Source organism: Mustela nivalis (assembly GCF_964662115.1).
Source record: "Mustela nivalis genome assembly, chromosome: 1".
Taxonomy (NCBI): domain Eukaryota; kingdom Metazoa; phylum Chordata; class Mammalia; order Carnivora; family Mustelidae; genus Mustela; species Mustela nivalis.
The window spans coordinates 193,781,735-193,808,506 of NC_139020.1; the positions used below are offsets into that span (position 1 = coordinate 193,781,735).

At 50.9% G+C, this 26,772-nt stretch overlaps 1 protein-coding gene across 18 annotated transcripts in view; it reads right to left on the reverse strand.

Annotated features, from left to right (window-relative positions):
- CACNA1D (calcium voltage-gated channel subunit alpha1 D) overlaps positions 1-26,772 on the reverse strand; it is a 296,054-nt gene that overhangs the window by 75,745 nt on the left and 193,537 nt on the right. For 11 of the 18 annotated variants that reach the window (XM_082742639.1, XM_082742638.1, XM_082742642.1 and 8 more), the window contains exons 10-18: positions 12,844-12,931; positions 12,519-12,578; positions 11,453-11,479; positions 8,027-8,187; positions 6,883-7,108; positions 6,542-6,749; positions 3,793-3,913; positions 749-863; positions 298-367 (exon numbers count right to left, since the gene is read on the reverse strand). In XM_082742639.1, the coding sequence (XP_082598765.1) occupies positions 298-367; positions 749-863; positions 3,793-3,913; positions 6,542-6,749; positions 6,883-7,108; positions 8,027-8,187; positions 11,453-11,479; positions 12,519-12,578; positions 12,844-12,931 (1,076 nt within the window). The remainder of the gene's footprint in view (positions 1-297; positions 368-748; positions 864-3,792; positions 3,914-6,541; positions 6,750-6,882; positions 7,109-8,026; positions 8,188-11,452; positions 11,480-12,518; positions 12,579-12,843; positions 12,932-26,772) is intronic. The other 7 variants (XM_082742630.1, XM_082742635.1, XM_082742632.1 and 4 more) reach the window with 1 other exon arrangement.

Below are 26,772 nucleotides of genomic sequence, written 5' to 3' on the forward strand. Positions count from 1 at the left end.
GAAGATACTGACAAGGTCAGGTCTGATGACACAATGCCAATAAAGAAAAAAAAAAGTGGTCCCCCCAGTCAAATACTTATCATGTTAGTTATCTGGTGAAACACTGATTAATCACCAGTGAGCTGCCTAAATTCACTCAGAATCCCCCTGGGAAGCCAGTGTCTATAATGGTGTGCCGTACTCTCACCCACCAGAACATCACACAGGATACTTCTCATGGTGTAAATGGTACATTTATGATGAGATCAACAGATTCATTTTGAAACAAAAAGCAGAGAGCTGTTGCAGGACGTATACCTTATTATCACTGTTGGCTATCTGGTTGACTTCTGGTTTGTTGTTCTTTTTATTCTCCAGGCTCTCTTTTCTACAGAGAAAAGAACACGAGAAACCGAATAACCGTATTGCTATGCACAAAAATGCTAATCCAGATTCGGAATCCACAGTGGCCTGATGAAGGACAGAATTGAACTGGAAACAACTCTAACAGCGAGAACATAGCACAACCCACACTCAGAGCTTCCCGTACCCCTCGGTGCGCTGGGTTCATTACACAGATCACCTTATTAAAATTCTCCGGTGAGAGCTCATCAGCACCGAACGCATCATTTATTTTATGACACCAAAATTAACCACAGGGATTCTTTAAGCATGGGACCACGTGACTCTTACTCTTAGCTCTGAGGGAAGGAGAGCTGAGGGCCCAGGTTCTACCCAAGATTCATTCCTCGGGCGAAAATACGATTACCTGGCAATCTTCTTCCTCTCCTTCTCTTCGGCTTCCTCTTTCTGGGCAGTATTCAAACTTTCAGCATCAGCCAGATTGTCTACAGCAATGGCCAAGAAGACGTTCAGTAGGATATCTAGTTTGTCATATTAAGGGAATGACACGATTTCTAAATGCAACTACTGGTGGACGACGATGGCAATGTCACACCCCTCTGTGCTCTGGAAGGCTGGTAACAGGTGACCGTCCCCTGAGAGCTGTATTCATTTGGGAAGACCAGAAGGCTACAGCCTGCTTAAAAAAAAAAAACGAAACCAAACCAACAAAACCAAAACACCCCAGAAACCTGTAGAAGACAGTCTGGAAAGAAGCAAAATTAAGATCTACCTAAAATGCATGAACACCTACAAACTTCAACATTTCCTTTTATAGGCACGTGTGTGTGTGTGTGTGTGTGTGTGCTTGTACCAACACGTGTGTCTGCACACCGACGTATTCCCAGCTATCATACACACTGCATGAAACAATCCATTCCATGAACATAGATGTTATGCGTTTTGCATTTTGCTTTGTGCATTTTGTTTCTTTTAAAACACGCATGTACCTATAACATAAAAATCCAGTGCAAGCTTTCTCAAATAGACCCTTTTAAAGGCTACGCATTATTCAAGATGATGACTGCACAAAGCAGTCTGAGTCTTTCTCATCTGAAATGGTCTTCAGTCTGCGGATACTCATTCATTCATTTCCCCCACAAATGCTGATGTACTGCCAGATAGTGCCCACCTGTTCTTTTGAATGGCCCCACTATAGCTATATCTTTTACTGTGGTGGTTGCATTTTATTTTTTCAGATCCTAAAAAGTCAGGTGACTGAACAAGCTATCAGGTTTTTGGCTCTTACTATATAATGTTATATGTGTGGTTTCCTGTGATAGAAAAAAAAAAAAAAAAAGTAATTCCGAACAAGTTTCCCAAGTCTCCTGGAAGATGCCTGTTTCCTACTCACCAGCAGTTAAGTGCATTTTTGAGAAGCACGGGGATCAGAGGGACATAAGTCAAGATGGCTCCTTCTGGGAAGATGCTTTCTCCCTGACTGATGCATGGTCATCTGTGCGCAAGACTATGGGAGCCCAGAAGCCCCAGGCCCTGACCAATCTGAAATTTCAGCCGGGTAACACAAGTGTAACCTAACAAGGGACTGACGTGAGATAGCTTCCGGGGAATATCATGCTTGACGAATCTATTCAAGTCTTTAAAGAGGATAGAAACATGAATAAGCTGTATTAAAACTTTCAAAAAGCCTTTGATATGTTAGACTATGCATTAAGCAGAGCCCAGGGAAGCAGTCTGTCTTGGGCTGGGTGAGGACTTGGTAACACAAGCTCCCCTCTGATACACGTGGGGCAATGGTGGCTCAGGTAGGGATCAGTGCAGGACTAACTGTAAGGAGAATTCCTACCGAATTCTCAGTCAAGAAATCATGTACCCTTAGTCTTGCAAGGACACCAGACTCTTCTGAGTATTGGAAGGCACATCCAGAGTAATAAACCACAAGAAAATCTTGCAAGTTTGTACAGATGGTTTCCAAGAGCACACACCCATCATCTGTATTGAGAGGCATTACCCAGACCCTCTCAAAGAGTGGTGGGGTCTGGAATTCATTCAGAAAGATCCGAGCATCCGCGGACTGTGCTGGGTGCTACGGACACGATGAACCAGAGCCCTTACTCTCATGTAACATCTATTCTAGTTGGGGAAGACAGAACATAAACTACTTAAGCATTTCAGAGAGTCGCACATGTATTACAAAAGAAACAAAACACACAACATGTAACAAGAATGAGTGTGGCCAGGGAATACTTCTCCACAGACCTAAAGCCGGTATATTGCTCTGGCCCCAAGGGTCTGCAGAGGAACGTACAATAAGAAAACACTGATCATTCCTTTAACAAGCATTTACCAAGGGCCACAGAGATGTGAATATAAAGAGACCCCTGACTCGAGAAGTTTACCATTGAGCTGGCGGGACGGAGAAGCCCCCATCCCAAATCCAGTAGGATCTGGCCCCACACGTGCGGTGGGGGCTATAAGGATAAAACCGGTAGGAGAGCTCACCTGTAGGCAGGGGGGTGTTCGAGCTGCCTGAGGGACTAGTGGGGCTTCTAGGTATTGTCCTTAGAAGTTTGCCCTGGGGCTTCTGCCCAGAAGACAACTCACTAATGAACCAGAGAAGATTAAGGGGGAAACAGCTAAAGGAATCTGGGGCTTCTTAGGAGAGGAATCCAGGTAGGATTCTTTAAAATAAAAAAGTGAAGACCAAGAGAAGGTGTGCACATATTTGTACAAACGCTCTTTCACCAAACCCAAACCCTCAGCGAGGGTCCCATGTGCCAGGTCTATGCCAGTCAGCAAGGTCAGAGAGAGAGAGAGAAGACACAACCGAAAGTTACAAGGTCATAAAGGGTCTGATTGAAGGAAAGAGAGATTCAGAGTTCCAGAAGTCTAGAATTGGGGACTGCCTCTTGCCAGGGAAAAGGAATAAAAGGAGTCAGAAAGGAGCTCAGAGCCTAACAGCAGTCAGCCAGTGGAGACTTAATCCCAGAGATGTACAGATCAGCAAACCCAAATCAGGCCCGGGGAGCTTATGTCAAGCCACCAACAGTGGGTCCCCATTGCTTAGGAAAGGTCTCAAGAGACACAGATGTACCCCTAACCACCCAAGCATGATGGCATGGAAGACAACTCGGCTCTGCCCTAAGCCTTCCCTTGGGACCTGCACAGGAGCTGGGCCGCCAAGCTGGGCGACAACAGGAACAGCCCACGCGCGGTCCCATGCTCCTTTCCCCAGCATGCTCATTCCTCAAAGCCTACTGGGACTCTGACCCCCCTCTGCCGTCCCAGCAACAGTGAAGGAGGCAGATACTGGGGCTAAGGAAGCAAAAGCATTCACCTCCCCATCCCAACGGCCGCCACCGCCACGGGCCACCACCACCATGGAAGTGTGGACAGGGAGAAACAAAATGAGATGGTGAGGACCAAGCCCCAGCCCAGCTTGAAGGATACAGTTACCACAAATGAAGAGGATGATGAAGTAGATGCAGACGATCATCCCCGATGAGGAGGGGCCGCCGTAGGCCATGATGCCGTCATACATCACAGCGTTCCAGTCTTCCCCTGTCAGGATCTAAGAGGCCAAAACCACGGTCAGCCCACACGCACGCAGCAGGACCGCAGCTCCCCATGGCCCGCCGGAGCCCCCTGGGGGCTGCCCACATCGGGTTCTAGCTGCCTTTCACTGTGCTCAACAAATACTTCGGGTAGAATTTTCAAAACGCTTTTTCATTTACACAAACCAGGAGTTAATGCTTCACATGAAAATAAAGCAACACAACATATAAGACTTACCTAGTCTCAGAGGACGCCCCCAGCCTGCACCCATGCCCCAAGAGCATGCTGTTGACGCACCTTTCTCCAGAACCCCTGTGCACGGGAGCACCCAGATACCCTCCCAGAGGAAAGAGGTAGTTGATGTCTTCTCAGACTTATTAGACATAAAGCATGTCATACTTTATGAATTTTCTGCATTTGCCTTTTTTTTCCCCCACTCAAAATATACTCTAAAGATCCATGTCAGTAAGTGCTGTCAGTCCTTTCAATGGCTGCCTATGATCCCACATGGTTCCTCTACACTGGAAATGGAGAATTAGACCCCTGAATTTGTAGAGGCAGGGAATTCCAACTATTGCATGTGAATTTACAAACTACCCAGCAAGCAGACACTATTAACTCCCTGAAATTTCACGTGGAAACTTCTCTACTGATGATATAACTCAGTCTATCCTGGAGGTAGGATCAGGTGAACCTAAACAGCATTTAAAAAAGATACTACCTAAAAAAATAAGAGTAATAAGTAAATATAAATAAACCAGACTCTCTTCCAGAGAGAGAAAGAGAGAGAGAAGGCATACTCCTGCTTCTTATTGTCCATCTGCACCAGACTCTTTAAGAAATAAAACTGTCACAGCTCACAACCCAACAGAAGTATGGGCGAAGGATTTCAAAAGATAAAGCCAATTCCCAGGAAAGGAACTTCGTGGCTCTTAGTCACGTCAGAAGACATTCGGGTTTACTCCTGATAACAGAAAGAGGCATTAAAGCTACAAGACATCATCTTCACCTGTCAGACAACCATCCCGCAGTTTGAACACCCACTACTTTGAGGAACACGCAGGCAACAGTATCAGCATCAAAAATGGACACACCCCTTCAAAACAGCGATTCCACCTCTGGGAAGTTTACCCCATACATCTACGCTCCCACACGTGCACATGGTGTGTGTTCAAGGTCACCCAACTGAGCCGAGGCTGAACACAACAAAATTCTCTTTGGCTAGGGACTGGCTACGGAATTAGGGGACATCCAAACCACAGAATTTATGCAGAATCGAAAAGTAGGAGGCAAACTCATATGGATCATTAAGTCAGATTCCTAAGGACACTGGAAAATGGCAGGTAAAATGAGCTACCATCTACATCATAGTACATTTACTGGGAGGGAGGCTGGTAGGTAAGTTCACTGATTTACACCCATGAGCAAATGTATCTCAAAGAACACATAGAAACTACTCAAGGGTGGTTGCTTCCCAAAGAAGAAATTGGTGGCTGGGTAGGAAGGAGACTCATTTGTTACTTTATATCCTTTTGTAAACATCTGAATTTCGTGCCATACAGACAGGTACTACCAAAAACTACCACCACCATACAGGTTTCTTTGAATGAAAACAGAAAAAAAAATAACTAATCAATGGCTTAAAAAATAAGTGTAACCCCCCCCCCCAAAATTAAAGTATATTTCAAAAAAGTATGGCCTATAAAAGGGAGAGTAATTCTATTCACCTCAAAATGAACAAGTGGAAATGAATCTTACAGATCATTCCCTCTAGTCTCTGGGTTTTTGTATTTTTTTTTCCCCACAAAGGACAGTGACTTTCCAAGGTTAAAGAGCTGAGCACGGCTACAGCCAGAAGGGGACCTCGATGTCTGTAATCCCTCCCACCAGGCAGCTTTCTGCCTCCTGGGCAGGGCTCCGGGCCTCACAGACCTCATGTGTGAAAAGCGACAAGGGCAGATGGGTCTTTAAAATGTCTCTGCCACTCTCTGTTTAATGAAAGGTTTGAGCTCCCAACATAGGAAGAGGGGGTTTAGAATGCCTCGGCTTAATGCCAGGTGGGGCGTGGAGGCTCGTGTCCTGAGTACGGGGCCATTTGTACACCTGCCACCGTCCCTCTGTCTCAGTCTCATCACCTGCACAGGCCCCCCTGGCACAGACACGTCAGAGCCTACCACCCCCCTCCTTCTTACACGGCAGAAGGGAGAAGCAAGGAGGCGGAAGGCTGTCACAACTCTTATCACCCTGATTCCTCTGACTACACAAAGCACAAGGGCTTTTAGAATCCACCTCTTTGCACACAGCTGTTCGAGTCCAGGATCACAAAACTGTCCTGCAATCAAAAATTCACGAAGAACAGAAAGAGGATCTTAGAGCCTATCTCCCCGAAACCTTGGAAACCTCACAAAATCAGACAGATGTGTTTGGCTTATTATCCTGCCGCGTATCCAGTGGTCTTATAAAACATGAAATCATGCCACCTGAACAGCCGGAATTGAGTGTGCGACAATCCATGTCAGGGGTGCGAGAGCTGTCGGAGCATTACTGGGGCAGAGGTCTCTAATCCCAGCAGAATCATCTTGTCTTTTCCCCAGAGGCGAAGGGACAAGGCAACATCTCCCACAGCCTCCTCACGAGGGCTCACCTGGAATACTGTCAGAAGGGCTTGCGGGAAATTGTCAAAGGTGCTCCGCTTGGTCTGTGTTTCGTCGAAATTAAACTTGCCACCAAACAGCTGCATCCCAAGCAAGGAAAAGATGATGATGAAGAGAAAAAGCAGAAGCAGTAGCGAAGCAATGGACTTCATGGAGTTTAACAAGGAAGCCACTAAGTTGCTCAGGGAAGTCCAGTGCCTACAAGTCAAGATGGGGGGTGGTGGTGAGTGCACAACGCCCATGGGACACAGCAGACATTGCGGGGCTGGGCTGATGCGGCTCGTCACACCCCAGCCGGAAGACACCTGCCGCGAGGTACACGCCATCTCACCTGGTCACCTTGAAAATCCTCAAGAGGCGCACACAGCGAAACACAGAGATCCCCAGGGGAGACATGATTTCCAGCTCCACCAGGATGGTCTCGGTGATCCCACCGCACACCACGAAGCAGTCAAACCGGTTAAAGAGAGAAACGAAATAGGCCTGGAGACCCAAGCTATACATTTTTACCAGCATCTCGCAGGTGAACAGAGCCAGGAGGACTTTGTTAGCGATATCTGGAAAGACAGAGGGTCTCCTCGTGGGTGTGGCTCAGACCCCCCCCCCACATCCCCCCAACTAGTCTCTGCTGGAAACGCCCCAGTGCCTTGCCCCGGTCTTTGTGACGGCCCCCATTAAAGACACTGGGCACCATGTTTATGGTCTGTGTGCTGGCTTCTAGTCCCACTTCTGCTACCACCTAGATGTGGGACTTTGGAGAAGTCCCTTGAGTTCCCTGTACCCCAGTTTCAGGACTATAAAATGGGGGGGGGCAGCTGACCACACCATCTCTGAGGCTTGCAGCCCTACGAGCCTGTGATTCTGCATTTACACCAGCGTATTATATTTTCTGTTTCAGTGGTCCCAGAAAGGCCAGTCTGGTCTTGCTTAGGGCATCATGACATAAGAAGCAGTTGTCCATCAAGGTGGCTTCTAACCACAGAGAACAGCACCCAGCAGGCTGGAGAGCTGGACAAAATAGCGCCTCCCCATGGATCACAACAGACCTACTCAGAACAGGCTGTCTCTGGGGATGAGCTCCAGTCTGGCACCGGTGGGGAGCAGGGCTTCCAGGTAGAGGGGCAATAACCACTTGTCAAGAATACCATATGGGAAAATACAGCTGCCAGTGGGGACAGGGAGAAGGGACATGAGGTCCCTTCCAACTGCAAGATTCCCTGCCCCTAGGCTGTCATAGGGTTAAGACAAGGAGACGCTCTGGCATCAGCTGGCCCCAGCACACCATGTGGGCTGTGGGGCCCCACCCCCCACAAACTCTGGGTACAGCCTGGATTTGGACGGTTCCTCGGTCTTCCAGTACCCCTGTTAATGTCCCGTCACTACACACAGATCAGCTAAGACGAAACTGCAGCCGGACAGTCTCAGGAAGCCCTAATTTTGAATCAGAATGAAAAGAACACAGCCTCTGCTCGCACCTTGAATCTGCGTCAGCCAGTCAGGCTGGTTATAGTGCTCAGAGGAAATGGTTAAGGTGTTGAGGAACACCAGGACAATAACCAGCCAGTAAAACGTGACAGACTTCACAGCAGCCCGACATCTTCTGCGATTGAAGCGGTTCCAGCGGCGCCAGCGGCGGCTGCAAGAGAAGCAAACGCGACCGTGAACAGCAGATGCGGCGTCTGAATGTCCAACGGACGTCACGGGGATGTTAGCAGTTTTTAACTCTGAGGACCCAGATCAGGGGGTGCAGGAGGGAAAGGCGAGAACACACAGCATAGAAATGATGTTGGTTCTCAAATACAACTTTTAACGTGTAATCTTGACTGGATCGTGCTATCGGTTTCCTACCTATGGCTTTAGACGACTCCATAATGTGCCATGCACCGTCCTCAAACCAGCTAGAAACATCTAGATATTCATAGATTCGTCGGCAGATGCAAAGTGGAGCCTGTACACAGATATGCAATTTACATTCCCACCATATGGTACATGGATCTGTTCAGACTGGGGTGCGCAGAGCCGTTTGGCTTCTCGTGCACATCTCTTGCGGCATCTCGATCATCATACGGAATTTATCAGGCAGCAAAGTGCTCCAACCCCAGTTTTCCTTTTAGGGAAACTTCTGGTCCTTTCTTAAATCCGGGAGGTTTCTCTGGAGCCTGGCAGACTTGTCAAAGCCGAGTAGGACATGAGTCTTCATACTGAGTCATCAGGTGCCCTTTCTAACTAGTGATGCTCAAAATATACTTTCAGGAGAAGAGCCAATATTGAATTGTGTTTTCATACAAATAAAATGAGCCGAGCCAGACAGACAAGTACCGTGTCCTCCACTGACTTTCAGTTCCGGTGTGTAATTAGGGTAAGTATTCCCCCGCTTAGCCTGTTCCCCTCCGTGGGAAACGTTCCCTGCCTCAGGATGGATTGGCGAAGTGGGTCCTGGGAAAAGGCCAATCGAGAGGGGATGTCAGCCCTGTGCAGGCTGTGCTCACGGATGGGGGGTGGTGGGCACTAGGGGCCTGAGACAGAGCAATACCCTGGCTGCCTCCTAGCTGCAGCTCAGGCTGACCCAGCTGCATTGCTACGCTGAAAGCACCGTAACCCAGGGACCGGGCAAAGAAAGACTTGGGCCCACTCTTCAACAAGACCTGCAACAAGAGAAGTGTGCTTTGCTCTTGCTATATGGTTTCCAGCAGTAACGGGCTGGAAACACAATGACCAGTGTAGAAAAATCCCACCAAGGATGCTGAAGCCCACCCCCCGAGGCTGGGTTTCTGCTGTGATGCATACTTCAGTACACACAAGCAAGGTGGTCTGAAAAAGGACTCACGTTGGGTCAATTTATGCTGTCATGACAAGGCTCAGGTGTCTCCCAAATCCCAGAGGCCTGCTGCCTCAACCCCAGCAGCCCTGCAGCACTCCCCATCCTACCCTTCATGGGGCTCCAGACACTGGGTCTACAGAGGTGAAGAAGGTGCACTGTCCCGGGACCTCTTCCCTTGAAAAGCATGCAAGGGTGGGGCAAATAATTATCAACCCCTACTTCAGGGCTCCTCTCAGTGTGGGCTGGCTCTGGATAAGAGGGTAAGAGTTCTCCAGGGGGCAGACCGGGGGGGTGGGGGGGTGAGGGGGACTCCATCCACAGGGGACTGCACGGCCCAGGGGATTGAGGTGGGAAGAAACAGAGCTTGGTAAAAACGGACAGCGGTCCAGTATAGCCACAGAGTGGGGAGGGTAGGAGGGGTATCAAAAGATCAGGCCAGTGAGCGAGCCGGGGGCCAAATGATGAAGGAATTTATATGCCGTCTGGCAGACAGGGAGTCATGGAAGGGTTTCCGATTGTTCTTTTTAAAGTCAGGTTTGTTGAGATACAATCGACATGTGGTAACTACTAATATTTAGGTACAGGGTTTCTAACCACCACCTCAGTCAAGAGGTAGAATATTTCCATCACTCAAAGGACTTTCCTTTATAAGAGTTAAGCCATCCTCACCTCAGCCCCTGGCAACTACTGATCTGCTTTTTTCTCCTATTGTTTTGTTTTATCCAGAATGTCCTATAATAGAGCTTTCTGAGACTGGCTCCTTTCACTTAGCAAAAGTGAAAGGCTCCAGACTCATTTGTGCTGTTGTATCTATCAGCAGTTTTCTCCTTATTGCTGAGCATCCTTTCACCATGTGCATGAACTACAGTTTGTCTTCCTCTTCACCATTGGATGGGCATTGGAATTATTTACAGTTTTCCGCAATTGTATATAAAGCTGCTATCAACTCATATAAAAATTTCTCATGCAGGCATATACCTTCATTTTATATGAATACGTCAGAAGTGGGATCGCTGGGTCATGCGATAAACATATGTTTAACTTCCTAAGAAATGGCCAAGTTGTTTTTAAAATGGCCATGCCATTCACCATGCAGGAATGGGTGGGAATTCCTGCTGAGCTGCATCCTTGTCAGAACTCGGTATTGTCATATTTTAAAATTTGACCCACAGGTATAAAAAATGATCTAAAAGGTATGCAGTGGTGTCTCACTGCGATTTTGATTTACATTTTTTTAGTGACCAATGGTCACTCCATGTGCTTCTTTGCCATCCCTATCTCTTTTTGGTTACATGCCTGTTTTCTATTGACCATTTTTTTATTGTTTTCTTATTACACACATTGTATTTACATGGTCTTCTTTTTATATAGTGGTTACTAGTCCTTTTTATCAAATGTTTTGCAAATATTTTTTTCTTCTGGTCTGAAGCTTATCGACTCATATGACCAGTGTTTTGGGTGCTGTATCCAAGAAGAAACCTTTGCCCAGCCCAAGGTCACAAAGACGTTGTAGGTTTTCTTCTAGAATATTTATAATTTCAGGTTTTACATGTACTTCCATGTCCATTTCAAGGTACTTTTTGTATATAATGATAAAATGTCATTTTAGTTGAAAAATAACACTTACATGGAAAAGTACACAAATCATAGGTACAGGTTCAATGAGATTTTAGCAACTAAACACGTAACCTGCATCTAGAGCAATGAACAGAACATCACTACCATCTCAGAACACCTCTCGAACCTCCTTCTCTATAGAGGACTTTTAAGCAGAAAAGTGACAAGAAATATGTCTCTTTGAGAAATGACTCATTGTTGGCGGGGATATGAAAGACTTGATTAGTGACAAGAAGTTTTTCATTGTTGTGTCTCATTGGTTTGTTTTGAGGCAACATCTTTAGCATCTGCTACACTGCTCTCCAAGGCAGGTGCTGAATATTGACTGTACAGACCACTCTTTGATAGGAATGTCCTTGCCCACAGAGTAAAGATCAAGTCTAAAACAACTCCATGTAGAATAGAGAAGTGAGAAAGTAAAACACCAACATGCAGGCTTAGGGAAAAAATAGAAGATACTGACCTGAGCTTGGATTTTGAGATGGCCTGGCTGCAAGAAAGACGAAGAGAAGAGGATTTCTGTTAGGACGGCTTGAGCAGACTCTCCTGGTCACTTCAGCTGAGAGATCAGAAAAGCCATGCACAGAAGCCTGGGCTCAGCATTCCCAGCTCCCCCAGTGAGCCAGCAGTGGTGAGAGCAGAGCAGGAGAAAAGGCGCTGTCAGGGCCAGGGAGGCCAGGCTGACACTGTCCAGGGGTCCAGGGCCGAGGTAAGAGAAGACTCTTAGCCAGCAGCCCTGCGCAGCCCTGTCAGGGGCCGTGATGCCCAGGGGCTCTTCTCCCCTGACCTCATTTCCCCAGAGTGAAGTCAGTGGGGCCTCCCCTGCTCGCATCTCAGCCACTCTAGCAGCAGCATGTGCTGCTGCTACAGCGAAAAGAGCATTGGACTAGGAGTCCCAACTCTGCTGTTCAACAACTGCATGGGTTTGGGCAAGCAGCACACCGGGTTGAGCCTCAGTGTTCTCATCTGTAAAATGAGGAAGACGAACCCATCCCCCCCCGCCTACTTCTCAATGTTGTAGGGAGGGCAGAGCGAGACAACAGAGGCAGATTCACTTCTTTAACAGCTGAACGCTCTGCCCTAAACACAACATTTTTATTAATCACTGCCAAGATGATCAAACTCTCTTAAAAACACCGCCTCTACTTTACAGAGATAAGACCTCAGGGATACCAGCAGGAAGCAAATGAAACCAAACTGCATGGGCTCCCCAAAGCAGGCAGGACTCTGCACATGGAACACCACTGGTCCCTTGCTGGGGACCAGATCATCTAGACAGAAGCCAACGGCGGGAGAGGGGAAGGTGGATGTGGTGGCGCCCTCCGCTGTTAGGAGAGGGTGGTGCAGGGCGCCGGAAACAAGTGCCGTGAGCAAAGAACGGGGCCAGCCGCCACGCCGGAGGTGGGCGGAACCCGCCAGGGAAGGGAAATTGAAATATGCAGCACATTCTGTCAGCCACTGTGCCATACAAGCTCTTCGTCAAAGCACCGATGCCAAAACCAGACCGGGAGGAGAATCAGGCCTGTTACCCCCACCGCCGACACCCCGAGGGCCCAGCCTTGGCCGTGCCTCTTCTTTTCCACCAGCACCTAGTGGACACAGTGGAATTGCAGGGTTACCTGGCACGCCCTGCCGCAGGCTCCGCCTCGGAAGGACGGGCTGCTCTGGGGGGAAGAGGCATGTGAAATGCTGGGGGTCTGGAGGCCTGGGAAGGTGGGGGAGGGGGGCCGAGGGGTCCAGGGTGAGCCCACCCACCCCTCGTGCGTCTGAGGCCGTGGCCCGGGATGCCTGCCCCACAGGTGCTCCTCTAAGAAGACAGGAGGCAAAAGGAGGGCAAGTGGCCTCCACACTCACCAGAGACTCCCACAGCCGCCTTGGTTCTCGCCTCCGCCACTTACGTTCTCCGTGTTCACCGACTCCGTCTCGCTGGTGGGCATGCTGGCTGCGGGGAGAAGACAAGGCTTTAGCTGGCATGCTGGAGGTGCTGCATGCCCAGGTGTGGGCCTGCTGTGGATCGCTGCCTCCAGGCAGGCCCCCTGGGAGCCCAGGAGGAGGGCGAGGAAGAGTGAGAGGCCAGGCACCTCCACGCGGAGTCTGTTTCCGGGATGTGCCAATCTGCCGAGAGAGCCCCTGGAGCACCCCTCCCCCTCCCCAACAGGAGGAAGCTCTGTCCATTCCGACTCTCCCCAGGGCAAAGAAGTCTAGGGGCCAAACTGAATCCAGTCACTGTGCCTGGGACCAGCTTACTGTCTTGACTTCCAGGAGAGGATTGAGAGGCCGCCAGAACTCAGAGCGACATCTTCGCTGGTCCCAGCTGCTTCTCTCTAGAAAATCTGTGACTAGACCACGAGTTGATATATGAATTCTTATCATAAATATACAGAAGGAGAAGAGGCAATGGATGCAGGAGAACATGAAGGTACCACGCGCACACAATCTTTTTAAAAAAATTTAAGAGCTCTACTCATTATTAGCTAATTGGTCTGCTCATTTCCCATGAGTGTGTGAAGACAGTATGCAGAAGGGTCTTTCCAAACCAGCCAGAACTAGAGCAAAAAGGAAGTACAGTCTTATGGGTAGAAGGTTTTCTCCCAACCGGTGACCAGCGGGCAAGCCTGATCATGGTCTCAGTGTCCAGGGTCTCTTGGCATGTCTCACCCATCTGCAGCTGGACCCTGAGCAGAGGTGCACCAACTGTGTTGGGAGGCCCAGTGACCCACCGTTAGGCATGTGGGCATTATTTCTCATCCACCTGATTCAACCCTATCGGCATCCTAAGCAGGGGTTGGAGCCAGGTCATGAAGGAGAGGGAGAACACGAAACATTGCACCTGCCGTGGAAAGCCCACAGATTTCCATGAACTACAAAATGAGCCACCTCGGGGATCCCTGCAAGAAGTTCTGGAAACCTGCAGTAAGGAATAATGAATTCTGCCCTAGGGTTCAGCGAGGGGGTCACTGAAGATAGAAATGGGGGGGGGAATCACCCAACTACATGCACTTCTTTGCCGTGATGCATCCCTTTGAACTGTAGCGACCATCTTTCTAGAATCGGTGGTATCTACAGGAAGGCCTTCCTCCTGTGTGCTCTGCCAATACAGCTCCTCTTAGCAAGGATGCTCAACTTCGATCTGCAAAAGTTGGTAGTGGTTCTGTGGTGCCACAGGCGATCCTGAGGACCCGAGGCACACAGCCCAGAGGAGCTGGGTCCATGACCTCTGTGCTGTGGCTGCACGTCTGTGGGCCCTGCTCAGGCCAGGGACACTGTGAATGACAAGGATAAAGGTGGGCCTGACCCAAGAGACCCAGAGAGCCGAGAAACTGCTCTTCTGAGGGCACCAGAGAGTTCTTTCCCCCTCTGTGGGCACCCAAGACACGGCGCCTGCCCAGGTGGGAGTCCACAGCTGTGTCCGGAAGCATTTAGGCAAAGGCGGCAAAGGTACAACGAGCAGAACAGACCCACATCACACTACTGGTATTCCCTTAAAATAACCTTTCTTCCTCAATTAAGTCAAAACAAACCAACTACAACCTTTGATTGACTTTTTTATGACTCCACGCAAAAAACAAAACAAAAAAACAGACAAAAATAAACAACCTAAAAAACACACACAACCCAACCACAGAAAAATCTTGAACAAAAGCTCCATAAAGATACACACACACATACACACACACACACACACAGAGGCACAAAGCTGCTCAGGCAATCCTTTTCTCCATGACTGACTTGAAAAGATGAAAATATTATAAAATCCAATGAAGTTCATTGCTATGGGCTCCTCCCATAGGTCACCCTTGTCTTCGATGACAAAGAAAATCATAGTGGGACACTCTGACAGATATGACCGTGAGTCATCTCTGTGGAACAGAAGTTTTTCTTGTCACTTTCTTGTTACTTTCTGTCACTACTAAGGGAACAGAAGTTGAGAGCAGTTGACCTGGGGCCAGGAGTGGGGGGGTCCGTGGCCGGGGGCAATTAGCGTTTGACTGGGCTGGGCGCAGTCAAACCTCACTGTGGACTATAGTGTCCCACGCAGAGAGCAGCGGTGCTAACTATACAGTCTTGAGGGCCACTTCTGCCTCTCACGGGTTCTACCACCAATCACTCTAGGACTGTATTCTTCCCAAAAGAGCAAACTTCTTCCAAACAGGCTCAGTCTTTGTGGCTTTTCAGCCTCTGCGGCCACGTCCCGGGATGAGAGCAGTGTGCCTGCTGCACACGATTCTTTAAAGCTTTTTTTCTCCAACCGTTTGATCAAAGCAGATAAATTATACCCTGCCTATGTGTGTGTGTGTGGGGGGGGCATTTTGCATTTCTGGCTCCATGCCACTATCAGTGACTGAAATGTACTAGCTGGTCCCTGGACATGACAACCAAGTGAGTAGAAAGATAAGAAATAAAGGCGAACTTCCCAGATAGAAACCAAGTTAATGGTGTGGCACGATGTCGGGGCTGCACGGATGGAGAGAAGTTTCCCTGCCCCCCAGCTGGACTCCATCCTTTGGGAGCTAAGAGCGGATGCTGAAGTTGGCCAGATCCCAGTTTAACACCCCCACCCCCACCCCAGTGGCTGAACTTCTCCAAAACTCCATCTTCTCCTCTGGGGCTATTGGCAGAACTGAGAGAGACAGAACACATGGTGAGTTTTCCTCATAGTCCTGGGTCATTCTGTGTGGGTCCACAAGGTTGGGCAATCGGTGAGGCTCAGATATGAGAGCTGTCACCTCCAGAAAGTTCTCTTGGAGCCTCCCGGATGCAAAGGGACACTCTGGTGCACGGCCCAAACCCAGGGTCCCGTTGCTGTGACCGTGTCGACAGAGAGACCCCTAGTGTGAACAGTCTTCTGCACACCTGAGTCAGCTTTGGCCTCCACTCTTGGTTTGTAACTTTTCTATCTCGAGCGAGTCATTTCTGTCTGATGGTTGCCTGCTGTAGAGATAGCAACTTTTCGGTCTTAATGGTTAGACACGGAGAACACCATGGTCCCATAATAAACAAATTCCGGAATGACATCAACCAGAGCTGAGGAGGCGGCCAGGGGGAGGGGGAGGAAGAGCACAGTGACTGTGCTAGAATTGGGTGGCCTCATTTGGTCCCAGAAATGGACCATGATCCAGTCGCTTCACCCGTGCAGAGGAATCTGGCTCTGATGGGGCCCTGGCAGCCCTTCTCTCTCTGCTCTAACCTCTCCCTCTAGGTCACATGGGAGCGTTTCCTTTCCCCACCGTATGGAGACTACACCACAGGCAAAAGGAGCTCATTTGTACATCAGCATTTCACCCTTCCCTCATACTGGGCATTCATTATTTTTTAAAGCTAAAAAACTGATACGAGTTTCATTTCACTTCATCCCAATGGGACTTCATCTGTGTTTTTACTGTCAAGACAGGAGGATCACAGACTCTTAGAACTGGAAGAGGCCTCTGAGATCCCACGGAGCAGCTCTGTGATTTCACAGATCAGAGACCTGGCCAACTTGCCTCGGGATGCACAGCTCAGGTGTGAGAAAGCTCTCCAGCTTTCCAGCTGGCCGTGCCCCCTGCGCCCGCAGGCTGTGCTCAGATATACTGGGATACGTTTTGATATCAGTACATGTTAACATGTATATTGGTATGCCCTTAAAAAAAAAAATCATACTTAATTTACTTACATATGCTGGTACACATTGGGATATGGTGGTAGATCCTCAGAATGCCACACGTTAAAAGTCCCAAAGCCAATCAAGCCTACTGTCCATCAGCCTGGTTGGCTGTCCTGATGACCTCAGTTAACCCCCAGAAACCTGGTATACAGTCAGACCGGCTCCAGGAGACCACCCCAGCAGAGAGAGAGAGAGAACAAAGGTCAAGTCGTCGTGGTGACTTTTGGGACTTGACGAAAATCCACGTAAGTAGGCCCATGGGGAAATTCCTGGAACACACGCCCTTTCCTCAACTGGCTGCCACAGCCTCCTGGCTGCCCCAAGTGCAGGGGGAGCACCTTGTCCCCTTCAGGACGCAGTCAACAATAATTGCTGACAAGCGCTGGGCTGGTTAGGAATGCAGGCAGAGCCCAGCCCCCCACCCCTGCCCCAAGTCCCACCATGTCCTCTAGAGACAGAAGTAAGCCAAGGGGCCATCTGCAGGCAAAGCAGCTGTAAATCCTTTCTCTCACACATTCCAGGGAACTCGGGAACTCTGGAGAGCAAGTTTTCATTTTTTAAAAAAAATTCAAGTTTTAAAACTATTTCCAGAATCCGGGGTGAAACCAGGTATTAGGACCAGCCTACACCTAGAATGGGGTGCTGACTTGCACCGCAACCTGCCTGCTGCAAACCTGGGGAAGTGCAGGCCCAGGCTTCGCAAGCTTTCCCAGGTGCTGCGATCTCCAAGAGCTGCAGGCCAGACCCCGAGGCTTCGATGTGGACGCACCGAGCAAAGGACATGACGCAAAGGCCATGATGGCTGCTGCCGCCAGGGAGGAGGGGAGGCCAGACAGCAGCCCGGCAGGCCCTGGACGGCAGATGAAAGCTACCCTGGCCTGAGGGGGGTGGGGGTGGGGAGGTGGGGGGCCTACTTGGAACTCTCGGGGGAGGGCATGCCATGCTGTTGCTAAGAACTGCTGCTGGGCCCGAATGGCATTATGGGCAATGCCGCACAAAATACGGTGGGAAAACACACGGCTTCTCAGGCCAGCACAACTAGCTAGCATTTTCATGGATGGGAGTGTGCGTGCCCATCACACACACACGTGGTGAATGGGTCTGCATGTGGGTTGAAATAGGCAGCCCCCAAATTATGTTCACTATTTTTTTTTTAAAGATTTTATTTATTTATTGGACAGAGAGAGAGAGATCACAAGTAGGCAGAGAGGCAGGCAGAGAGAGAGGAGGAAGCAAGCTCCCTGCCGAGCAGAGAGTCCGATGTAGGGCTCGATCCCAGGACCCTGAGATCATGACCTGAGCCGCAGGCAGAGGGGGGACGAGCCACCCAGGCGCCCCTTATGTTCACTATTAACAGGCACAGCATCACAGAGGCTACTCAGGTCAAAAGACGCAAAGAGGAATGTCAGAGAAGCTGGGCCTTTGTCAGTAGTAATGTGGGGACAAGTCCTTTCCCTTTCCCACTCTGGGCTTCGTTGGCTAACCTAGAACACGAGCTGTTGGGTGACATTATCTGTAAGACCCACGTACCTCTAACCTCCTTGAACTGCTCTGAAGAGGAAACACCCACAGGCTGTCTGGTTTCACCAGTGCCAGGGGGCTTTCCCTTGCCGTCCCCCAGCTCGGCGCAGAGAGCAGGGAAGGAGCAGTGTTGTGAAGCCCCCGCCCAGTGCCCCTCAGGAAGACCGCCAGGAACCAGGAAGCCCACTCAGGAGAAGCGTTCCCAAGGCTCCTCCAGGCAGAGCCACTGGGGAAGGGACCCCCCGCTCCCCGAGAGTGCTCATATGCCACTGGAGCCCGGGGACCCAAGCCAGCTGAGCCCAGAAGACCCCAGCCTCCTTCTTGAGCCTGGCACACCAAACAGCCTCCTTCACAGATGCCCTGGGCGTCTGGGAGCCTCGCGCCCCTGTTCTCCACAGGACAGGCACCCTTGCACGGTCAGGGATGCCTCACCAAATCTGCCTCCAACCCTTCTCATGCCTCCCTCTCAACGGGTGGGGGCAGGAGGCTGGACAGCTGAGCAATGACAGTCATGGCTGCCTTCCTTGGGAACAGCAGATCCGAAGCCAAGATCTCCTGGGGTTTTTTTTTTTTATCTTATTTTCCTGACAAGCATGTGACGTGCCATGACATCCCCTGAAGGAATTTGCCTGTGCCTGCCAGTAGTGACACGCTTAGCCGTCACAAGGTAACAGACTCTGGTTGCTGTGAAGAAGCCAGCCTCTTCTTGGGGAATGTGGGTCAAGGCCAGACCAAGGTTTCTGTGTCTAGAGCCAGAATGATGCCCTGACAAGAATTACTTCTGCGTGACTAATGACGCGAGGAACGCCACACCCCTACTAGGGCCCTCCCCACCCCTACCTCATCCAGGGCCTTTGTTAGGGTGTCTGGGTATCTCAGTCAAAAAAAGACCTCCCCCACTCAAAACGGAAAGTTTCCTGAAAATATGAGGCTACTTCCTCTCCCCATATGCCTCAGAAAGCTAGCAAAATATCCTCAAAAAGTCACACGGTATGAGCCCCTGCTCAGGACGACAGGCACCTGCATGACCAAGGGGAGGACTCCTTTCTTCTGGAGACAGACCTCTCATCTTCTCACAGTAATGCCCCAGAACCTAGGCCCTCCGTCAGTCTTTGAAAATGCTTTTGTGTTACGTCAGTAACAGGATGTCCTGCTTACCTGACGCCTGTTCTTCCTGCAGAGGCCTCCAGGGGCTGCACCAAGGCCAGCTCTTTCCATAAGCCTCTGTAGACACTAAGCCTGGCTGAGCCAGCCCTGGGCCCCCAGGCCCTAACTGGATGCCCCCATCCCCCTCCCCCAACCACACAGGTTCCTTCTCTTCTCAGGCCCACAAGCTCTCCGGGGGGGGGGGGGGGGGGGGGGGGGGGGGGCTTATGTCTGATACTCTCTGTTCTCCTCTGCTCCAAAAGCCTTCAGTCTGACCACCTGTGGCTTGTTCCAAATCCTACACCCTACAGAGCTCAACATTTCCACGACAATGGCCCCATCCCATATGGGCTCTCATATGCAAAACCCCAAGTATCCTACTTGGTAGTAGCCTCTGGCTACTACCAAGAAAACAGTGCAGTGTGTCCCCTCTGCTCCCTTGGCAGCTGGCTTTGTGGCCCTATTTACAGTCAAAGAGACTCTTCCTCCAGAGTTGTCTGACCAGGGCCGACCTCGGTGGCAGCAACCAGGTAAACCTGGTTGTTTACCATGCGGTGTGCATGGGCAGGGGGCTACACCGCTGTAAGACTACAGTGGTGGCCTGGCAAGGACAGGACCCCAGCCATCTGCCTTAACCTCCCTGCACGCGGATGGTCCTGACGCTGACCCCAGGGTTTCCAGCGAGGGTCTGCGTGTAGCATTCATTTGACAGCAGAGCTCGAAAATGAACTGTGCCCCCACATTAGTCCTTTCCTCCTCCCCGCTCACAAAGGCAAGTGCCTCCCCAACCCCCATCCCCGCCCCACAATCTTCCTTCGCATCCTTGAAGTCTATTTTTAACTTCATTCTTGAAACTGGCACTATGAGCTCTAGTATGTCCCAGCCCGAGGGTGAAAAGCCAGCAGGCCCTGTGAAAAATGTAACCTGGAAAATCAAAATCAATCAAATAACAACACTGGAATTTCTAAACAGTTTAGATGAAAAAGCATCATTGGGGAAAAGTGTTTAAGAAGTCTGTCTTCCAGTCTAAGAATATTCATGCTGAATTAAATAAATGTTCTGAGTGGGTTCCGCTGCTTCTTTAAAAGGTATAGTTCAAACAAAAAGGAAACTGCAATGCTGTCTGGGCAAAACCACACAGTTGGGGTAAAGACAAGAAGAAAATAACACGACCAAAGTTCAGAGGAATCAAGCAGTTAAAACATAGGCGTCTGACAAACACACCACGCCAGCACACACATGCACGTCACACCAGGCCTGTGTGCAAGGAGAAGGCTCCAGAAGCCTCAGGAGAGGAGGCTCCCGACTGGAGTTCACCCCCGGTCATTTACCGTGATCTTTAGCCCTGTGTTGGCGAAAGCAGCAAAACTTCCTTTTCTTCTTGTCCTCTTTTAGCAGGTCGGCCACCGTGACTCCTTCAGGTGGAACACAGGCAATGTCGTTATGACTCGGTAGAGGGCAGCAGGAGCAACGCAAACAGAGCCCTAGGCCCAGAGAGGCAGCTTGCAGCCACTGGCTCTGATACGCGAAACCTCAAGCGTCCTCCTACTTGGACATCTATAGTTCAGGGTCTGAACAGTGGAGCGGAGCAGCGCTTTCTGCAGTGAGGGTGCCTGTCCCAAATAACCAGCCAACCAACCACACCACCAGACAAGGCTTCCCAGGGTTTGGCTACCCCACCAAGAAGGGTGTTCAGGAGAGGGCATTCAGCCACGGCCAGGAGTCCCGGGTGCTGACCAGCTGGGCAGTCTGGCCGGTACCGCTATGTGGGAAGGACATGTGGGAGTTTACAGGGCATGCTCTGGACTTGGACAAACCAGGTCTGATCTCAGCCTTGCCACTTCCCAACTGGATGAGCACAGACAGGTTACCTGCTTTTGCTGATCTGCTTACCTTAGGAAGTGGTAAACAGTAAATACAGTAACACAGGTGCTGGCAAGGTACAACACATACAGTGGCCCTGTGGCCACTAGGTCCCAAGAAGAACGATTCTAGGGTCTCCAGCTCCCTCTGGCTCTGGGACAGGATATCACGATATTAGCCGGTGAGCTGATCTTCAGGATGGGGCCCTGTGCTCAGGGAAAGGAGCTTCATGCGCAAGAGGGGAAGCAGAAGGAATGCCGTGTGGGTAAGGACACAGGACATGGGCACTCACGAGTATGATGTGTGGGAATGTAAATGGATACCAATGGCAGGACACATTTCTAAAACAGGCATCCTCTCTGACCCAGCAAATCCCTTTCTGGAACTTTCTCCCACAAGACTGTGAGCATGTGTGTGCAGACTCAGGTGCACACATCTGCGGGGATTAATGGTGGCTCATCTGCAGCGAAACCTGCATTCAAACCCCACTTGGCCACGTGACGGGCGTGGGACCCTGGGAAGCTACTTAACCCCTCTGTGTTTCAATTTCCCCATCATCTGTCAAGTGCTTGCCTCCCAGAACCCTGGAAGGAATAATGGATTCACATACACCCCTGACCCTTAGAACAGCATCTAACACACAGGAAGGCCCTGATAAACGAGGCATTCTTACTCTGCTTTCTTTCGTGAAACGCAGACTCACTGGACCACACGAGGTGCCTGCCACACAGTGAAGGACAGAAACAGACCTTGTTCCTACCTCCAGGAGCTCGCAGTCTGTGGCACATGGTTCAGGGAGAAAGGCAAGTGGCTGTGCCCCCCCAAGCTCGATGACGTGGGGACACATGCGCAGGCTGCCCGTGAAAGCACGTATGTTCCCATGTGCACAGGTGAGGTCGCAAAGAACAGACCCCCAATGGCCCAGTCTCATTCTCTTATCCTTTATACACTTTGATATACGAATTCTTGGCAATGAGCAAATATTATTTTTGCAATTAAAATATATTAAAAATAAGCACACACAGCCTGACTTGGGGTCTACAAACCTGGCTGGAGGGCCTTCACCTCATGTCCATGCTGGGGCGACCATCCCGTCTCCTGCCAGCTCTTAGAAGACCTGCCTAGGGTGGGCTCTGCTCCCTGTACCACCAGCCCAGTGGTGGTGGGGGGGGTCTCCCAGCCGGCTGCAGTGCTGGGCCCACCTCCATCAGCTCTCCTGGTCAGAGGCACTCCCATCCACCTCCAGAAACAGGGCAACCCTCCTGAGGCATGCCACTCTAAGTGCTGCTGTTTGCTGAATTTACAGCCTTCAGAGGACTGTCTTGCATTCTGAATTTGCGCTCTGAGCTGGTTTAACTGTGATGAAAGCAGTTCGGTAAGTCGCTTTAGGAAGACACAAGCTTTGAAACTGGACCAGCACATTTCCATGCTGGGAAACAGCTACACCATCCCTGGTTTCCTGCCCACCCCCAAATCAAACATCTCAGTAAAAGGCACACAAGTGGTGCACGGGGAAGGGAGGGGACTGGCTGTGGCAACCTGGGGTGTGGACACATGGTGGGGGAGGGGCAGAGTCCTAACCGGTGGGGCGGGGCAGCCTCTGGGATCTCTGAGGAAGAGACCTCCTTGTGGGCAGCATGTATACCCTCTTACACTGATCATTGAACATTAATAGTTCCCACAGTGAAACGGCCCTGCTTTTCCGGCCAGAATTTTAGAATGAGCTCCCTTTAAAACGATTTCATTATTTTTAATGCTTTTTTTTTTTCCTTTAAAAAAAAAAAAGACTAATCACTGACAATGAGAAGAGTTTAAAATAGAATTTTAGGCTTCCAGATTTTAATGGCCCTAGAAAAACGCCATTGTTAACAGAGAAGCAGCTGCATACGTCTAAAAAATCACTTTGAGATTTGGCAGGGTTTCTTAAGAAACTTGAGGCTCAGCAAAAAGTTAAATAAATTATCCTTGAAAATGTCCCAAATGCTTAGGAACTAACTTCCAAGGGAATTTTGTCCATTCAATTAACCATGTAACACCAGCTTCCTAAGAGCAAATTTACAGAATGGACGCTTTCCATCTTTCACGAACGCACAAAGCTAGAGCTACCAGCCAGGGGAGCCAGCAGACAGCCCAGTTACAGCGCCGACTGCCTCTCCTTCTGTCTTCCTTCCAGTGGAGGCCTGTGACAGTGTGATATTCGGTGTGATACCATTCAGGGGTTCCCAACCTCGGCTTCACGCGGGAACCTCCAGGGAGCAGTAGATCAAGCCATGCCTGGGTCCCGCCACACACAGACCAGTCTTCGTCGGGGTGGGGGAGGGGTACAGCACCAGGATGTCCGCGTTCCCCAGGTGACTGTCATGTACAGCCAGAGGTGGGTACCGCAGGAGCAGACGGTGAAGTTTAGCAGATCAGAGAGAAGAGAGGAGATGTGCACATGCCCAAGCCCTGGATTTGGCATCTGCTCTCCGACAGCAAACATCGACAAACCGCCAACGGACGCTGAGCCAGAAAGCCGTGCCTCGCTACCTTCAACATGACCGACCGGGCAACAGGTTTGTTTTTCATCAATACGTAGAACTTCACAGTCCCTGAACAGGAAAGTAGAGGGACGTGGTGCTTAAAAGGGGTCCTTAGCCTGAGGTTGGTTAGAGGTCTAGGAGGATCTGCGAGAATTGCAGTGTTTAGGTCAAGTTATCCTGTAGTCTAATAACAGCATCAGTACCAAGTATTCCCGTGGCTACAGTGACTCCTGCCACGAATCAAACTTTAATCCTCAGGACAACCTCTACGCAAGTATCTTTATCACCTTATTGCAGTCAGAGAAATGGGGGCTCAGAGACATCGGGTCGTTTGCCTATCACTCAAGTCCAAATTCCGAGTCACAAAACTCAATGGCAGCCAGTTCCAGAGAAGGGACACCCGCGTGCTATCTAGCCCCACCTCCAAAGGTTCGTGACATCTGCCATTCATGTTTCCTGAGGTCCTGCCTTTGCTTGTACAGCCTGAGGCTTGGGCTACAGCAAGGGCTTCTGTCACAACTGTCACACTACCACACTGTCACTTAACTCCCCCATGCCTGGAAGGAACCTGTCCCAATCCCATCCAGGACCCTGCTGGAAAGGGCAGTCAGTGGCTAAGCATCCTGAGGCACCAAGGATAAAGCCAGGACACCCAGGGAGGGCCCCATCCCGTCTCCCCGAAAAAGAAACAGGAGCGGGGCTGGGATGTTAGGAGTGTGGGCCTGGCTTTTACCCACCCAGGAAGCATGTCAGTAATGGCCCTGTCCACGCTGCACTGCTTGCTACCGGGTGGCAGAGACCAGACCTGGATTGTGCGGGCGGTGAACCAACCACTATCCGCTGATGAAGGGATGATGCAAGCCTTGTGGAAATCCTCTGTGCCCCTCGGGTTTCTTGCTGTGACAGGAAGAAGATGGACAGAAAGAAGAAGACAGCTCTCCTTGGCCAAAAGGTCTGGGCTGCCGGGAGTATATTCGAGGAGGCCCACATCCTCGTCGGGAGGAGACCTGGGGCTCTCGTTGCCGGTCGGTTAACTCCCTGCATGGTTCCCACAGCCTGAGATCTAGGACTTCCTTTCAGACCCTCATCACCCATGTCCTAGGATGGCTCAGGAGATCAGAGCCTCACTGTCCGGGAAAGCGCAGCACCTGGCCAAAGGAGCCTGGTAAAGGACAAGGGTACCCACGGAAGCATGTGCTCTTCAGGATCGAACGTCCAGCTGGTTCCCAGGCTGAGCCACACAGCACTGTGCCCAGCACAAACCACAGGGACGTGGCGCGGCGTTACCGGGGGAGGAGTCCTAGTTACAAAGTGAAGTCTGAGGATGGACAACTTTCAAAGGGCCGTTGTTTCTTTCCTTGATGATACTACTGAGCACAGCGCTTCAGGGCTTGCAACACTGATCACCTTCTGTACCTCGCTCATGCCACTTCTCCAGCCTAAGAAAAAAGCCTCTCCCCCGTGCCTTTGGAAGCCGCAGACAAGCACCTCCCTGGAGTTCAGCAGGAACACTACCTCCTCCAGGGAGCCTCCCCTTGCATCCTTGTGCCCTTGCAACAATGTGCCCATCGTTGCTTTGTTGTGCCCTTCAGGGCTCCCACAGCAGACTGCTGGCCCCCTGATCACACGGCCAGCTTGCCTCCATCTTACAGTAAGGCCTGGCCTCTCCACTTCCCTCTATAGCCAGGTTTCCAAAGGCAGAGGCACCGAGTTTTGTCACAATGTGGCCAGGTCCTTCGCACGTGCTGGCAGCACCGGAAGTACTAGGCCAAGACAAAGTGAGCAAGAGCTCTCAGGACTATCAGAAGACATTGCTTGCGCCCACAGAAAACGCCCACTCCTCAAACCCCAGGCACAAGCACAGTCTCACCACACCTGATGCTAGCGGCACGAACGGGGACCCTGTCCATTTCCAAAGCTAGGGCACTGAAGGGGTGAAAAGACACCGCCTGAAAGGCTCACCCAGCAACCCGTCAGCCACAGCTCCACTGGTAAAGGAAGGGGGTGTGCTCAGGAGAAGGACCCGTACTTGTGCTGACTGACACACGACATGCTACACTGGGAGAGGGAGCACGTGGCTGGCAGACACCCCCACCCCATACACCCCTCCCCATCCCCAGAAACCAAGGTCAGCACCCAAGCTGCAGTCTGGAAATGAGCAGGGAGACAGTGGGGTAGGCATCCCTCCTGCTCCAAGAACAGCCTGTGGCCGGCCATATGGTAGGTGCGGAAGCCGCAAGAAGCCCATTGGGATTTGGACTCAAATGCCCTGAAGACACAGACACCCTTCTTATACTCACTGACCCAGAGGACACCACCCAGTTTGGAACTGGAAGGAATACCCCTGCATGAACTCCCATCTCAGAGTCAGCACACAGAGGCTGCTCTAGAAATCCTCCAGCTGCTTCCTGATGCTCAGGCACTGTGTACCCTGTCTCTTCCTCAAGGGAGCAGCACCAGTGACCCTGGGAAGCAGCGGGGAGAGGAGAGGAGGAGTCTGTCTGCCCACTGCTGGCCCCCCAGGAGTCCACAGGACTGAGTCCATCATTTGCAACAGTGAGAACAGGAAACTCACACTCCTAATGGTAGCATGGACCCGGAGTCCTCCGCTAGAAGCAACCAAAGGCCACCTCAGTCACCTGTGGGCCGCTCGGCCTTCACTTGTGTGATCCGCTGTCTACAGAGGAGGCACATACTGGCTTCACTCGCCCAGCCTCCCTGCCCCGTCTCCCCCAACCAGCCGAACGAATGAACCACTCCCGGGCCCTCCTCACACTCTGCCGTGGCTCAGAAGGTTTCTCCTGACACTGACCGACCTCAGGCTCCTCCATCCTTCCAGGCTCGGGGCCAATGCCCCACAGCTCCCCGCTGGAGCCCTGCAGTCGGCCCTCAGCCCCTCAGCACTGGGCACACAGATGCCACCCCTCCCGACCTGCGTTTCTGTCCCCCTGGGCAGCATCTCAGCATGCATAGGCCTAACCATCCCCAGAAGGAGCAAACCACATCCTGTCCACCCCACGAGTACCCCCCGGCAACAAGCGTCCTCCTTGCTGGATGAAGGAGAGACCGCATGATGCCTCAGGGGCC